Here is a 16,609-nt window from a genome sequence, read left to right on the forward strand (position 1 = left end):
CAATCAGAGGCCATTTGACCCCTTGTATTCATGGTAGTTAAAACAGTTAACCAGCTTAACCAACACACACAAATGCTGGAGGTACTCATCAGGTCAGGCGGGTGATGAAGGATCTCGGTCCAAAACTTCAACTGTTTACTCTTTTCCATAGATGCTGCCTGGCCTACTGAATTCCTCCAGCATTTTGTGTCTGTTGCTTTGGATTTCCGGCATCTGCTGAATTTGTCATGTTTATATTATCTAGCTTAATCCTACTTTCCATCACTTGATCTGTACCTCAGCAATATACAGCTCCTCAAATACACTTTTAAAATGGATGAGTGCCAGACTTTGATTATCCTCTCAATTAAACCAAAGCTCACTTCCTCTCAAATTCTTCCATCATTACTCTAAATCCATTCTCTCTGCTAAGAGAAAAAAGTGCTATTCTCTCAATTTTATATAATTCAGTTCAGCTTTCCTTCAGCCTCTATCAAAAACAGCACTTGCTAAGTCAATGTTTCCCTCATAGTTAATTTCTTCTAGTATGGCAAAATCCTACTAAATCTCTTCTATACCCTTCTCAGTGCAAACACACCCTTCATACAAGATGCAGTAACCAGCACTGTACACAATTGTGAGGGTCTCTGTGTCATCTTAAGGAAGTTTGAAACTGTATTATAAAACCACATTTTTCATAATGTTAGACTGTATATCATCTACAGGATTTCAGTTTGTAGAAATCCCAGTATTTGGACATCAACAGATTTTGGTGAGTCTTCTTTGTTAACCAGAACCATCCTCTGTCCTTCATGGCTTTTAGATTAGATTTTAAACCTAACCTTTCAATGCTAGAGCACACTGTTCTCTATTACACCAATGCTTTTCCTTGGTAAAACTGCCCACATTAGTGCTTGAAGATCTAATTCAGATACTGATCTGGGGTCTCATTCTGGATCTTTTACCAGAGTGGCAATTGCACATTTCTGATACAATCTTTGTTAACAGATGTGCCAGTTAATGTGTGATATCAATAGAATTTCATGTGTGTTATAAATAGAATTCGAAGCTATCTCCCTTTCTCATTCCTTAACTAATTCACCTTTTCCAAATGTTCACCAGTCAGATTTCAAGACAGTTTCAAAGATTTCCTCAACAGCAGATGTTAACTCAAATGACTACAGGTTTCCATATCCCACTTCCATAACCGAGTAACATCAGCTGCTTTCCAATTCTGGAGAATGTCTCTAAAAGCTATCAAGCCTTCAAAAATGTCAGTGTAGGCTTATAGTTGTATACAGCTGAACTTTCTTTGAAATTCCGGCCAAAAAATTCCTGTTGGATTAGAGATGTATGATTTTCTTTCTATTTCAAATTGAATCCAAAAGACCACATTTCGGTCTCTCAGATGGTTAAACATATGTTTCATCAGCTTGTGCTGGTGATGGCCTGACACTTGTCAGATGGAAACATTTTAAGCAGACTTGAAAGGATGGTGAAACTGTGATTAGAAAATACTTTCTAAAAGATGTTGTGTATTCTATATAGATCCTTAAAATGTTGTATTAATGCAGGATTCAAGTGAATCACATAGTGTCCTTAACTCTGAAATTCCCAGCAAATCAGGTGTTGGGGAAGTTGAGGTGCAGAGGTACAAATTCCTTTAAAATGAATCTAATGACATTAATTATACATGGTTGCCACAGACCTCTTTATTTATGCAGGCCAAACACACATGTTCTTCAGTGCACCAAAGATTATCTATGGGGCTTCTGAGGATTATGGTCATACAGAAGTCAACCGAATTCTGTCAGCCTACAAACTGAATGAATGGTGCCTGCAATGTGAGCCAACAAATGCTCTGCTGCAGCAAAATAACCACTAAATGTTAAATGAAAAGTGGTTGCAGGAGTGAAGATCTCAACCTGCACCAAAAGCAGGGGCACACAAAAAAAGTAAGATTTGTCTGGATCCCATTAGTAGTAGGTATTTTTGAAAATCTCATTGCTGATATCCTGTTTCTTTTCTCATTTGTCTTGTTGGGTAATGGACATTTGTACATTAATAACAGACGAAAGAAATCTCCTGTGGCCAGAAGAAGACTGAAGACTCTGCCCTCGGGTTGATCATCTAATTTTAACCAGTTTGATCTTCAGGATGGTCCTTTCTGTAAACCCAGAGGAAGATCAAATCCAATTTAAACCATTATGATTTAAAATAATACAACTCCCAGGGTCAGAAAGTACAAATAGATCTTTCATCTCATGCACATTAACTGGATTAGTTCTATGCAATCAAATTTTGCAGAACTAAATTAAATACTGCAGCCTATCACTTCTCACGATTCACGTTTATTTGTCACATGTACATTGAAACAGACAGTGAAATGTTTCAATTGTGTTAACAACCAACATACACAAGGGTGTGCTGAGGCAGCCTGCAAGTGGCTCCACACATTTATGCCAACATTACATGCCCATAATGCTCAGCAAAACATCACAGAACACAACATGGAATACAACAACAGCAAACAAATCCCATTCCTCCCTCCAACCTACGCACATCCTCTAACCCCAAGAGTCCGTATTCTTTGCCCTCCACCGGACTCAGATTCAGACACAGACATGCAGATATTGGGCCTTCGACTGCCCCAGTGGACTCACAGAGGTTCGCAAACCTGTGGCTCCAGCAAAAGGGCCTCAACTTCCAAACTGCCAATTCGACCCTCAGGCCTTGATCCTTGGCATGTAGGACCCGCCGATTATCGATTGTCAAACACCAGGCCGTGCCAATAATGGAATGCCGAAAACCAGGCCTCGAACTCAGGTCTCACTGGTTTGTGAACTGGGGGAGGGGGTGGTGATCATAGGATCTTGTTTGCCCTGCCATATAGAACTCCACCTCCAGGAACCACCAACAACTCACTGATCCTGGGGAAGCTACCTATCAGCCTTTGTCCATGCTGATCTGATCTGTTACCTGGACATCCCAGCCCGGCCCATAGATGTCTTATATTCACATTGCTGTCCTTTGAATGCAAAGCAGATACTCAAGACTCAAGTCTCCTGGCTGTCCTCTCATTTTTCTAATTCCCCACATCCCAGTCCCTAAAACCATAACCTGACCCCTAACTTCCTTCAGAGATCACAGCTTGGTACCGTCTTGAGTCCACCATTTAGGAAAAAAGAATACAGTCTTGCCATTTTGTCCTAAATGCCAAATAGAGTAATAAATAATACTTTATTAAAGCCTCAACTATTTTATAGAATTATATCCAAAGGAGAATGGTCATTACTTGTACTCTTTAAGTTTAGCCATCTAGCTGTTGTTTGAGAACCCTGATATTACACGTCTGAAGCATGCAGAGCTTGGGACTATCCAGTGTTCGGTGACATTCCAATTGTCAATAGTTTGAATATTTGAAAAGTGGAAGCCTTGAAAGAACCAGAACACGAAGGACAGAGTACATGTATCAGTTAAATATATTTGATGCACAGTAGGATTTCAACTAAAGGCTGTTGTTTTACAATTGATGAAATCTAAAAATATTGATTCACATGTGAGCCAATGTCACTGTTTAGTGTGGACTCAGTTTTTACGATAACCTGAAACAAGGGCTAAGCGATTAGTATTGACTGCAGTCGACAGAGCATTTAACTCATGATGAAAAAAAAGTTCTAGATGTCTTTTCACTCTTGAAGATGGTCATTAGACCCTATCTTATGCTCATTGTCCTTGTGTGATGTGTTAGTAGCTTCTGAGATTTGTTCGCAGCAGTGTACTTCCAGAGAATTTCTGCAAGCTGATTCTTGTCAGCAAGATATAATGCAATTAATACAACAAGGTAGTCATTCAATTTCAGCTTTTCATGTGCATGACAGGAAGACATATTGTAAAGCTGTGCACTTACGGTTCAATATTTCTTATCCATTAATTGTACAGGATGGAAAAAAATCACACGTGTTTGAAATTGGCAGTGTCCCAACGTGTGCTCACAGACAGCTTCATGAGTAGAGAAGCAGCTATTTTACCTCCAAATTACTATTTTTGATGTAACAGAAGAAGTTCAACCCAGTTCTTTTCCACATCCTTCATCTATCTTCCAGTTTAAGATGGCACTACTGAAGCACAGTGATGACTTGTTGGTAGTAAACAAAACCATGAGCTACTTTATTAATCACATTTTTCTGGTAAACAATCACTGCAATCAATAGCCTGTTACCTCCCTTTCAGGACTGAGCTATTGAACTGTCTGTACAACCCAGCACTGTTGCGGTGTGAACTGAAGTCTCAGTGGTGCAGAATGGTTGTGGTGTGGCATGTATGGGCTGAATCAAGGCAGTGGGGCCCGGGCCTGAGAGCAGGGAATGAGTGATGTTTGACCAATTTAAACACTGAGCCAGATTGGAAAGATCGGGTATAGGCTGAATCAAGATAGCAGGGCTGTGGTGAACTACATATACCTGCCTGGACGCCCCCCTCTGCTGACTGCTCCTGTGGCACCTCCCACAGACCCCTGTATAAAGCCGATTGGAGGCACCACTCCTCCCTCAGTCTCCAGGATGTCGTATGGTGGTCTCTTGCTGCTGACTGCTCTCTTCCAGCGAATAAAAGTCTATATCTCGCCTCACGTCTCCGAGAGTTATTGGTGGTGCATCAGGGGCCCAGTCCTGAGAGCCAGGAATGAGTGATGTTTGACCAGATTGGAACGGTTGGGTATGGGCTGAATTGAGATGGTGGGTCCTGGGCCTGAGAGCAGGGAATGAGCGATGTTTGACCAGATTGGAAAGGTCGGGTATGGGCTGAATTGAGATGGTGGGGCCCGGGCCTGAGAGCGTATCAAAGTGGCAGGGCCTGGGTCCAAGAGCAAGGAACAACCGCTGCTTGGCTGATTTACATGCTAGACAAGATTGAAAAGGTCACGGTGTTGGGGCCAGAGAAGAGGGATGGGCTGGAGTTCAGCTTGCTGCTTGTAAGGATTATTCATCTCTGGGCTGAACTAAGGCTGTGACCAGTAACTAACGGGCTCCTGGATCTGCTGTGACTGGTTTTGTGGCTGTGGACACATTTTTGTGAACTTCAGTTCTGGCTTCCTTTTATTGTTTGCACAATTTGATTTTTTTTCCTGTACATTGGGTATTTGATGGGTTCTATTAGGTTTCTTTGTTTTGTGGCTGCCTGTAAGAAGATTAAGCTCAAGGGTGTATATGGTACACATACTTTGATAATAAATACACTTTGGACTTTGATGAATGTACGGTGACTTGTGTGAAACATTTTGCAAAAGTGTCAGTGGATCCTTATTACAATTCCCAGGTGACCATTCTCTGTAGACAAGCTTTGCAGATAATGAGGGTTCATTTTAACCTTTGGCACTCATGTAGTGAGTTGGCCAAATGGAATACCCATAACTGAAAAGACAAATTACTCCTTGGGGTATCTCAGCTGGGTACAATTTTGTCTGAACTGACAAGCAAATGTGTGCAAGCCATATGGGACAGAGTTCAGAAGTAGAATTGTAATTTAATTGTTTGCTCCTTCTTAACATAAGGATAACACAACCAATTATTGTAGCACTGGCATTGCAGCACCAGCTAAACTATGTTTAAGTTTGACAGCTGATGGTTGGTAACATGCTAATCAATTAAATACTAAGTACTAATACTAAAGTGAAATATTAATTTTATAATGTGTAATAGAGAGAAATCCAGCCCACACTTATTTAAGATATTTATCACATCTAATTAAAGAAACATTATTTCCAGTCTTATTTGTTAGCTTTGATCAAACATTAAAATTGAGAGCTCACCAACCATACCTGTCAAAAGCTATTCTATCCAGGAGTGGTTCGAGCCAGCCATTGTGACACTCACAGTGGGAGTCCATGAAAATCAAGACGTCCCCTGTTGCCCGTGCCGCACCAAGCATACGACCTCCGATCACTCCCAGTCTTCTGTTGCTGCGAATCAACCTGACACCAACCAGCTTAGAAATATATTCGCTCAAAGCTGCCTTCAGATGCCCTGTGCATAGGAGAAACGAATCAGAGTTCCACTCAGTTTTTGATTAAACGCCATTTCTCTTTATTTTTCCCAACGTGTTAAATGTAGAATTATTTACATCTCTGTTGGGAAGGGATTAATTTAATCCTGATCAATTACCCAACTGAATAATTGAAGATGCAGTAAATATTCCCCAAACCTTATTTCTCCTACAGACTATATACAATCTGTTTTATATGAGCTCTGCCTGGCCTTTTCTCGGAACAGGGTAGCTTTTTGCAATATGTAAGAACAACTGCAGCTGAGTTCTGACATTAAACGTGCTGTCAGTAGACAGAATTCTAGGTTGTAAAACTCATTCTGTCAATCGAAGCATCTGCAAGTGTTCATGGGGAACAAAACAAAAATATTGCTTTTGGGAAGAGTAATTTTCCAAAGACAGGATAAGACATGGTACAGTTTGGTTAGCAGAGTCTCAAACATACTGCTATAATAGCACTTTGAACAGATCCGTGCTTCTGTAACACAGTTGCACAAATTCTGAGTATTCTGTAATACTCAGAAAAAAAGATTAATATCAGTGCAAAAGTAGAATGCATGTTTGTATAAATAATATTACACAATATAAAATGTGAGCATGTTACTGAATTAAATGGTAGCAGGATTCTACATCACAGATCTGGTCACAGCATAACTGGCACTTTGACAAAAATGTTCTTGCATTTCATTTTCATATAGTGTGCTCTATAGAGTAATTTTCAATTGAGATACAGCGCATAAAACTTGCAGAATAAGAATTACGGTAAGTGTTTAGTTTCATAACATACATCTAAAGATTAATTGTTTCCCTCACCACCTTCTCTGCCGACTAGACAAATTACCAATCTATAATTTGCCAATACTGATTAAGAGAGAATATTGCCCAGAGAAGTGCACTACTTTGAACAGTACTTTATGATCTTAAACGCTCGTATGCACTGGTAGACCAGACACTGCTTTAGTGGGCAATCTAACTTGTAATTGTTTCACCCTTTGGAGGATGGATTATGGGGAGGGATAGGGCTTTAGCCCAAATCAGCCATGGTGACTCCACCACACCTTTCAATAAGGTGACTGAGCATCGTACCAGAATGATTGAACACTTAAGGAAAAGAACAGAACACATTTAAAAAGTTATTAAATCTGTATTAAGGCAAAGATTATGGAAGAATTCATGGAAATTGGTATTTAAGGAATTTTACATATGTCAGACAGCGACTTACAAGCAGGATTTCTAAATTTACCCTATTCTCCAAAAATACGAATATGGAGAAAAGCTTATACATTGTGCTGATTTACTGTACTGATACCCAAGTGTCCTCTGTCATGTGTGCTCATATTTTGTGGAATTTTAGTATGATTATTTTTTAGAGCTTGAAGACTTGAAAATCATAATTTCAGTCTAAAGTCACAAAATCACACAAGCATGAATAACCAAGATCTCTCAACACGCATGCAGGTATCCTGTGGCTCATTCCACCTACTTGGCCATCAAAACAGTCCGTTAGATGCTGTTTAACAAAGAGTAAATCCAGTCCGTTAGATGCTGTTTAACAAAGAGTAAATCCAGTCCGTTAGATGCTGTTTAACAAAGAGTAAATCCAGTCGCAGTAAAGCAGTTTTCTTTTTTTTCATGACAGAAGTAAGAATGTGAGTGGAGTAACAGGGGAAATAAAAGAGTGGAGGAAAGGTATTCTGTTTTTCCTCAAAGTATATATTAAATTACTTGTATTTTAAGGAGTTCTTGAATTAACATTAATTATTTGTAGGTATGACTATATATCTGTATGGTTTTGTGACTTGGATCTTGCTTGGATCTGACCGATCACATATAAATTGGCAATGATTTTTTTTTAAAGTTGCCATTTGTATCTCAAGAGAAAATGACTGCAAAGTCGGGAAAGGCAGGAGAGTGTGATTAGCTGAAGTGTTTTACATAAAGCTGATATGGATTTGGGCCAAATGGCCTCTTTCCATGCTGTGACCATTATGTGTGTTGGTAAAGAGTACATACCAGAACTTCAATAATAAAAGCTTTAAATGTCCAGGAATAAGAAGGATGGAAAAATAGTCCTGTTCCACTCACCCCTCCCCCTCCCATCCCAGTCAACCAAGAAAATGGTGATATTGCTCACCAGGAAGCCACTGGTCCATTTGGACAGGACACCATTTTCAATTGATTGCCCAGGCTCCTGCTCAGTATTAGAGTGTAGTCATATTTTTCCTTGTTCTCCTCGCTGTCACATAAACACCCGTGTACTGTACTTTGCTATCTATTGCATTTTCCTTTAAAAGAATTACCTTGGTTACTGAGGTCGTCCACTAAAATGATCTCCTTCAGAATTTCTTTTGGGACTGTGTCCATAACACTGTTCACTGTTCTTAGAAGAGTGGACCAGGCTTCATTGTGAAAGCAAATTATGATGCTGGCACTTGGCAGATTCTGACTGTATTCCTGCTGTAGACATCTACAGACAAAGTAATGAGAGACTCAGCTCAGTCCAGGCAGCACACACCAACAAAGTACAACTCATCAACTGGGTCTGCATATTGAAAACAAACATGATTAACAGCTGAACATAGACCTTCTGTTGTTCGTTTTAGGACAGTTAAATCTCGGTGGATGGGTAACCATCCATTGCAAAACTGTAAATTAAAGTGTCTAGTTCTGTCTTTTTTCATGGTTAACTTACCTTGTATCATTCAATTTTTAATGATTTCTCTTTTTATCGTGCTTGGAGTCCACAGGCTTCAGTAAGTTTAAACTCAGGTGCAAGTCACTTAAATTATGGCTATTATTGTCCAGCTTTTACCATTTATACAGAAAAAATTACCAGAAATATTCTCCTTTAAGAACATTTATATAACTAAGAATTGATTAAATTATGACTGTTTTATTTTCCATGTATAACAGAGTTTTTATTGCACTTAAATTAACTGCAGATCTTTCAAATATTGTTGCACAAAGAAGCAGCTCAGTAGTGACCACTGTTGTTCTGATAAAATATCAATTATTTCATTAATTTAGGTTCCTGGAAGTTAGTGATGATGCATTATTCTATTGGGGTACTAATTATACTGTATCAAAATTTTGTGAGGCTGCACTTGTATTGTAGAAAATAATATGCGGACTGGAGCAAAATGTGAGGAAGAGATACTGAGGGCACAACTACTCTAGATTCATTTTGTGACTCAGATCATATAGATTCATAACAGACTGTATCACAAAGTAACCTGAAGACTTTGTAAAACAAAACCATCACCTCTAACTACTCAGTATTGTTATACCACTTTGATAGACAACCACATGTCTAGTGCAATTTAATAGTTTCACAATGTTCATGGGTTGAAGAAAGTGGAACTTTAGAATGAATGGTATTTTTTATTCAAACTGTGCCTTCATCTTACAGGAGAAAAGAGCTTATTACTGAGAAGAAATATTTGCTATCAATTTTTTTTAGCAGCAAAGTAGTTTTTGACATCCTTTGGTGTCAAAGCCATCAGAGAGGTCTTCCATTTGTCCATGAAAGATTTCAATTTCAGGAAAGATCTCAATTTCTGAGAACCTTTGAGGAACTGCTCACCCCAAGGAAACCGTATAATTGATTGGGACATCTGCACCAGCCAGTTGATAATAGTTTATGTTTTGAATGGCACCAGTGCTTACTACATGTTTTTTTTTAAACTGCGGCAAAATAAGATATTAAGAATAAGAATAATCAACCACATTCTAGCTATCCCTTATAATTCTTAAAATTCAAAGTTGACAATATGCATTGTGCATGGAATCCTACAGGACATGTTCAAAATGGCATGTGATCTTAACACATTATATAAACCTTTCCTCAATCTGTCTCAGCAAAATGTTAACATCCCTAGAAAGATGAATTTCTATTCTCCATTCTGTTGGTTTCAGTTGGTCTTTGGTTGATATTATCCTATGAAAACTGACTGGTAGAATGTAGAGCGTAGACTTCAGCAGCTCCGTTATATTATAGACTAACAGGGATCTGATCTGATTATTTCAAGAATCAACTAATACAAACCTCATTTAAATTTTGGATCAGAACCACAACAGAAAATTACATGAAAAACAAGAATGATGCAAAGAATTATTTTTGAAATAATCAGGAATGTTTAATGTGCCAAACATGAGGAAACTTGCAGGTACTGGAAATCCAAGCAAAATGGAGGAGGTCAGGCAGCACCTATGGAAAAGAGTAAATATAGAAACATAGAAAATAGGTGCAGGACTAGGCCATTCGGCCCTTTGAGCCTGCACCATCATTCAGTATGATCATGGCTGATCATCCAACTCAGAACCCTGTACCTGCTTTTCTCCATACGCCCTGATCCCTTTAGCCACAAGGGCCATATCTAACTCCCTCTTAAATATAGCCAATGAACCAGCCTCAACTGTTTCCTGTGGCAGAGAATTCCACAGATTCACCACTCTCTGTGTGAAGAATTTTTTCCTCATCTCTGTCCTAAAAGGCTTCTCCTTTATCCTTAAACTGTGACCCCTTGTTCTGGACTTCCCAACATCAGAAACAATCTTCCTGCATCTAGCCTGTCCAATCCCTTTAGAATTTTATACGTTTCAATAAGATCCCCCCTCAATCTTCTAAATTCCAGCGAGTCTAAGCCTAGTCAATCCAGTCTTTCTTCATATGAAATTCCTGCCATCCCAGGAATCAATCTGGTGAACCTTCTTTGTACTCCCTCTATGGCAAGAATGTCTTTCCTCAGATTAGGGGACCAAAACTGCACACAAAACTCCAGGTGTGGTCTCACCAAGGCCTTGTACAATTGCATTAGAACCTCCCTGCTCCTGTACTCAAATCCTCTTGCTATGAATGCCAACATACCATTAGCCTTTTTCACCGCCTGCTGTACCTGCATGCCCACTTTCAATGACTGGTGTACAATGACACACAGGTCTCGTTGCACCTTCCCTTTTCCTAATCGGCCACCATTCAGATAATAATCTGTTTTCCTGTTCTTGCAACCAAAGTGGATAACCTCACATTTATCCATATTAAATTGCATCTGCCATGAATTTGCCCACTTACCTAACCTATCCAAGTCACCCTGAATCCTCTTAGCATCCTCCTCACAGCTAACACTGCCACCCAACTTTGTATCATCCACAAACTTGGAGATGTTGCATTTAATTCCCTCGTCTAAATCATTAACATACACAGTATATTGTAAACAACTGGGGTCCCAACACTGAGCCTTGCGGTACCCCACTAGTCACTGCCTGCCATTCTGAAAAGGTCCCGTTTATTCCCATTCTTTGCTTCCTGCTTGCCAACCAATTCTCTATCCACATCAATACCATACCCCCAACACTGTGTGCTTTAAGCTTGCACACTAATCTCCTGTGTGGGACCTTGTCAATAGCCTTTTGAAAATCCAAATATATCACATCCACTGGTTCTCCCCTATCCACTCTACTAGTTATATCCTCAAAAAATTCTATAAGATTCGTCAGACATGATTTTCCTTTCACAAATACATGCTGACTTTGTCCGATGATTTCACCACTTTCCAAATGTGCTGTTATCACATCTTTGATAACCGACGCTAGCATTTTCCCCACCACCGATGTCAGGCTAACCGGTCTATAATTCCCCGGTTTCTCTCTCCCTAAGTGGGGTTACATTAGCCACCCTCCAATACTCAGGAACTAATCCAGAATCTAAGGAGTTTTGAAAAATTATCACTAATGCATCCACTATTTCTTGGACTACTTCCTTAAGCACTCTGGGATGCAGACCATCTGGCCCTGGGGATTTATCTGCCTTTAATCCCTTCAATTTACCTAACACCACTTCCCTCAGTTCCTCCATCTCACTAGACCCTCTGTCCCCTACTATTTCCGGAAGATTATTTATGTCCTCCTTAGTGAAGACAGAACCAAAGTAGTTATTCAATTGGTCTGCCATGTCCTTGCTCCCCATGATCACCTGTTTCTGACCATAAGGGACCTACATTTGTCTTAACCAATCTTTTTCTTTTCACATATCTATAAAAGCTTTTACAGTCAGTTTTTATGTTCCCTGCCAGCTTTCTCTCATAATCTTTTTTTCCCTTTCCTAATTAAGCCCTTTGCCCTCCTTCCTGAATTGAACATACTCTGAATTTCTCCCAGTCCTCAAGTGTGCCGCTTTTTCTGGCTAATTTGTATGTTTCTTCTTTGGAATTGATACTATTCCTAATTTCCCTTGTCAGCCACGGGTGCACTACCTTCCCTGGTTTATTCTTTTGCCAAACTGGGATGAACAATTGTTGTAGTTCATCCATGCAGTCTTTAAATGCTTGCCATTGCATACCCACCGTCAACCCTTTTAAGTATTATTTGCCAGTCTATCTTAGCTAATTCACGTCTCATACCTTCAAAGTTACCCTTCTTTAAGTTCAGAAACTTTGTTTCTGAATTCACTATGTCACTCTCCATCTTAATGAAGAATTCCACCATATTATGGTCACTCTTACCCAAGGGGCCTCGCACGACAAGATTACTAAACTAACCCTTCCTCATTGCTCAATACCCAAACTAGAATGGCCTGCTCTCTAGTTGGTTCCTCGACATGTTGGTTCAGAAAACGATCCCGCATACATTCCAGAAAATTCTCTTCCTCAGCATCCTTACCAATTTGGTTCACCCAATCTATATGTAGATTGAAGTCACCCATTATAACTACTGTTCCTTTATTGCATGCACTTCTAATTTCCTGTTTAATGCCATCTCCAACCTCACTACTACTGTTAGGTGGCCTGTACACAACTCCCACCAGTGTTTTCTGCCCCTTAGTGTTATGCAGCTCTACCCATATGATTTCACATCTTCCAGGCTAATGTCCTTCCTTTCTATTGCGTTGATCTCCTCTCTAACCAGCAATGCTACCCCACCTCCTTTTCTTTCCTGTCTATCCCTCCTGAATATTGAATATCCCTGGATGTTGAGCTCCCATCCTTGGTCATCCTGGTACCATGTCTCTGTGATCCCAACTATATCATATTCATTAATAACTATCTGCACATTCAATTCATCCACCTTGTTACGAATGCTCCTCGCATCAACACACAAAGCCTTCAGGCTTGTTTTTACAACACTCTTAGCCCTTACACAATTATGTTGAAAAGTGGCCCTTTTTGCTTTTTGCCCTGGATTTGCCTGCCTGCCACTTTTACTTTTCACCTTACTACTTTTTGCTTCTACCCTCATTTTACACCCCTCTGTCTCTCTGCACTTGTTCCCATCCCCCTGCCACATTAGTTTAAAGCCTCCTGAACAGCAGTAGCAAACGCTCCCCCTAGCACATTGGTTTCGGTCCAGCCCAGGTGCAGACCGTCCTGTTTGTACCGGTCCCACCTCCCCCAGAACTCTGCCCCAGAAATTTGAAATTTGAAGATTTGAATTAGTCGACATTTCCAGCTGAGACCCTTCATCGGGACTGGAAAGGGGGGGGGGGGTCAGAATAAGAAGGTGGGGGGAGGGGAGAAAGTAGTACAAGGTGGTAGGTGATAGGTGAAACCGGCGGAGGGGAGGGGGTGAAGAAAAGAGCTGCTGAAGTTGATTGGTGAAAGAGATAAAGGGGAATCTGATCGGTGAAGGGAGAAGGCCATGGCAGAAAGGGAAGGGGAGCAGCAGGTAAGGAGATGAGGTAAATGGGGAATGGCGAAGGAGGGGGAGGACCAGAAGTTTGAGAAACCGATGTTCATGCTATCAGGTTGGAGGCTACCCAGATAGAATATAAGGTGTTCCTCCTCCAACATGTCGGAATGGAAAGTAGAACTGAAATGGGTGGCCACATCGCTTTTTGTGGCGGGTGGAGCGAAGTTGTTCGTCGAAGCGCTCTCCCAATCTTCATCGGGTCTCACCGATATCCAAGCGGCCACACCGCTAGCACCGGTTACAGCAGACGACCCCAACAGACTCGCACGTAACAGCTGTGAGAGTCGGTGTGTTTATAAACGATATCAGGCTATCTGCAAAGATGAGAGCGGTATCGGAAGTGAACCGGGTAGACGTTGATGAAGTCGATCTCAGCATGGTGCAGGAAGCAGCATCAGTGCGGGGAGAGTTGCGGAGCGATGCCGGCGTAGGCTTGGAACATTCCATAGCTGCGACCCATTCGAGTGTCCACGGCTACAGGTCAAATGGGCTTTTATTTGTGGCATGATTAACTTGAATGTGCCTCACACTGAGGATTACTGTATTCTAAATGCATTTTAACACAGGCAGTGAAATGAACTACGTAGTTCGGAGCCAGCATTAGTTGTGCCGCGTGTAAATCCACTTTTAACCAACATTCTCTGCAGCAACCAATTTGCTCTCTCGCTACGCAAATTCCAAATGAACCATTTTTCAATCAAATAAAAAGCATGTTTTACTGTTACGCTCGTGAAACGTGTTAATGCTGTTACTGAAGACTTTGAAATCAGTAATGAAATACAAACATGAAATGCTTCCATTAAGTCTAATTTCGACATACAACTTTAATAATTTTCTCTGTGCTATCTTTAAAATTCAGTTTCTATTTTTGCTTCACACACAAAATGCTGGTGGAACGCAGCAGGCCAGGCAGCATCTCTATTTTTGCTTCCAATTTTCAACTAACGTTGTTTTACTATCAGAGGTAGGGGAGCATCCCGCCGCAACACTAAACGAACGAACTCCACACGTTGTTTGAGTTCGTTAGTTTAGTGATTCTAAGGAGTTCCGCCAAAAGTTTTCTTCTGTCAAGGAGAAGAAGCTTTCTTCTTTATCGAGAGTGACCCCCGTCGTCGTTCGAGTTTCCGGACTGGTCCGTTCAAATCACGGATCTTCGACTTGAAACAAAAATCCCTTCGCGGTTGCTGCTCGACCTGCCGAATCTTCGCGGACTTTTAAAAAATTCATTCCTTTTTATATAGTTTGGTTGCACGGTGACGACCATTTCCGAGCAATGTAATCGCCTTCAAGAATTGAGATTCCACCTCCGCCCACGCAGACACTGGAAATCTCAATTGTGCAGCAGGACGAAAAGTTTTCCCAACTCCGTTGCCGCTGTGATTTACATCACAATCTCCCAGAAATGTTGCATCTTGTTTGCCGCAGAAAAACACCCTTTGACTGACAGAAGTAGCCCCTGGATTGCTGGCAAAATTAACCGATCGCATAGTAAACGTACTGAATTTAAATGTAAAATGCTCTGTGTACTTTAATGCAAAAGCAATTAATCCGGTAGCAATAAAATACAAGCACGCTTTCACTGACTGGGAAGAGTTTCAAAATTCTGGCTACAACTTCTTTCCAGAGTTCCCCGAGCATGGGTTGACACACAAGGTGCCCAAGCTGTGTGCTGTGGCTGACTAGGTACTATGGAGGGCATGTCTGCATCCTCTAGCGGGTGGGCAGCGGCGTTTTCGAGTGAAAAGAGAAGCGCCTGTACTTACAAAGGGTCGCGTACCTCAGGTGGTCTCCGGTGCAGGGAGATCCGCTCGCTGACAACCTCGTTGAAGCCTCTCATGCGCCGCTCGGGTGTCGGGAGACGTCCGGGCTGCGAGGCGGCCGCTCCCCACCGTCCTCGTTTACCTGCCCTCACCAGCCGGTACACCCTCTTTTTCCTCCTCCCACTCCTCCATTCCCCGGGCCGGGAGCTGACCGGCCCCTCCGCCGCCACCATCACCACGTCCTCGGCGAATGGCTCGGGGGGTGGCAGTACTCGACTCGGCGGCCCGCTGACCGCCACCGTGCCCTCCTGTCGGGACTGTCCGGGCAACGGATCGAGCCACAACACGGCCAACAGCAGCAGCAAGGCCGGCGGCATCCAGAGGAGGGCGAGGGTCGCGCAGCAACCCCGCCGCTTGCCGCACATGTTGAGAGGCAATTGCCAGCCCGCACGTCTCAGCCAGCGGCATCTCCCCGGGGACATCTCCTCATCTTCGACTCCCTCGCCAACTCCGACCGGAGCCGTCGGGAATGCAGGTGCGCCCGGCCCGTCAGCGGACACGCCAGCTGGCAGGAAGCAGGCACGGCTCCGGCTCCGGCTCCGGCTCGGAATCGTGCGGCGCCCGCAACGCCTGTGACCTCGGGTTGTCAACGCGGCTCCTCATATCCTCGTTGATCCGAGCAGCAGATGCACCGACACCGCCGCTGCTCTCCGGCAAGGCGGCGCTCCGGGTCCTAGTGTCCCCGCCGCCCGCCGCCCGGGGAGCGCCAATGAATCATGTGCAGTTGTGCATCCGACTTTGTTTTAATGGGAAATCTGAATTGGCTGGTCAGAAGTAAACAAAAATGGCAAGTTTTATTTTAAAATATTAGTGAAAATAAATGCCTGCATTTACATCATGTTGTAATCTGTCTATATTCACTGTAATATAAACTTGACTCCGAATCGATGATGTGCGCAAAACCTGACTCGGCACAGCTCATGGGAAGTGCCTGAACTAAGGTCTCGGAGTTTGGGGATGGAGTATTTTCCAGTGTGTTTCCTCAGCGCAAGAATTCACAGGCTGGGTGCAAACAAATTAGGCCCAGAACAAAGCTTACTCCACTCCTTTTCGAATCCATCCATAGGATTGTCAAATGAGTCAAA

General features: G+C 42.1%; 1 protein-coding gene across 3 annotated transcripts in view; it reads right to left on the bottom strand.

The window, feature by feature from the left end:
• LOC132395562 (polypeptide N-acetylgalactosaminyltransferase 15-like) overlaps positions 1 to 15,946 on the bottom strand; it is a 78,576-nt gene extending 62,630 nt beyond the window's left edge. For all 3 annotated transcript variants that reach the window (XM_059972353.1, XM_059972351.1, XM_059972352.1), the window contains exons 1-3: positions 15,468 to 15,946; positions 8,322 to 8,488; positions 5,798 to 6,002 (exon numbers count right to left, since the gene is read on the bottom strand). In XM_059972353.1, coding sequence (XP_059828336.1) covers positions 5,798 to 6,002; positions 8,322 to 8,488; positions 15,468 to 15,946 — 851 coding nt within the window. The remainder of the gene's footprint in view (positions 1 to 5,797; positions 6,003 to 8,321; positions 8,489 to 15,467) is intronic.
• Between the last annotated feature and the right edge of the window lie 663 nt (positions 15,947 to 16,609).

The sequence above is a fragment of the Hypanus sabinus genome, chromosome 6, assembly GCF_030144855.1.
Source record: "Hypanus sabinus isolate sHypSab1 chromosome 6, sHypSab1.hap1, whole genome shotgun sequence".
Taxonomy (NCBI): Eukaryota; Metazoa; Chordata; class Chondrichthyes; order Myliobatiformes; family Dasyatidae; genus Hypanus; species Hypanus sabinus.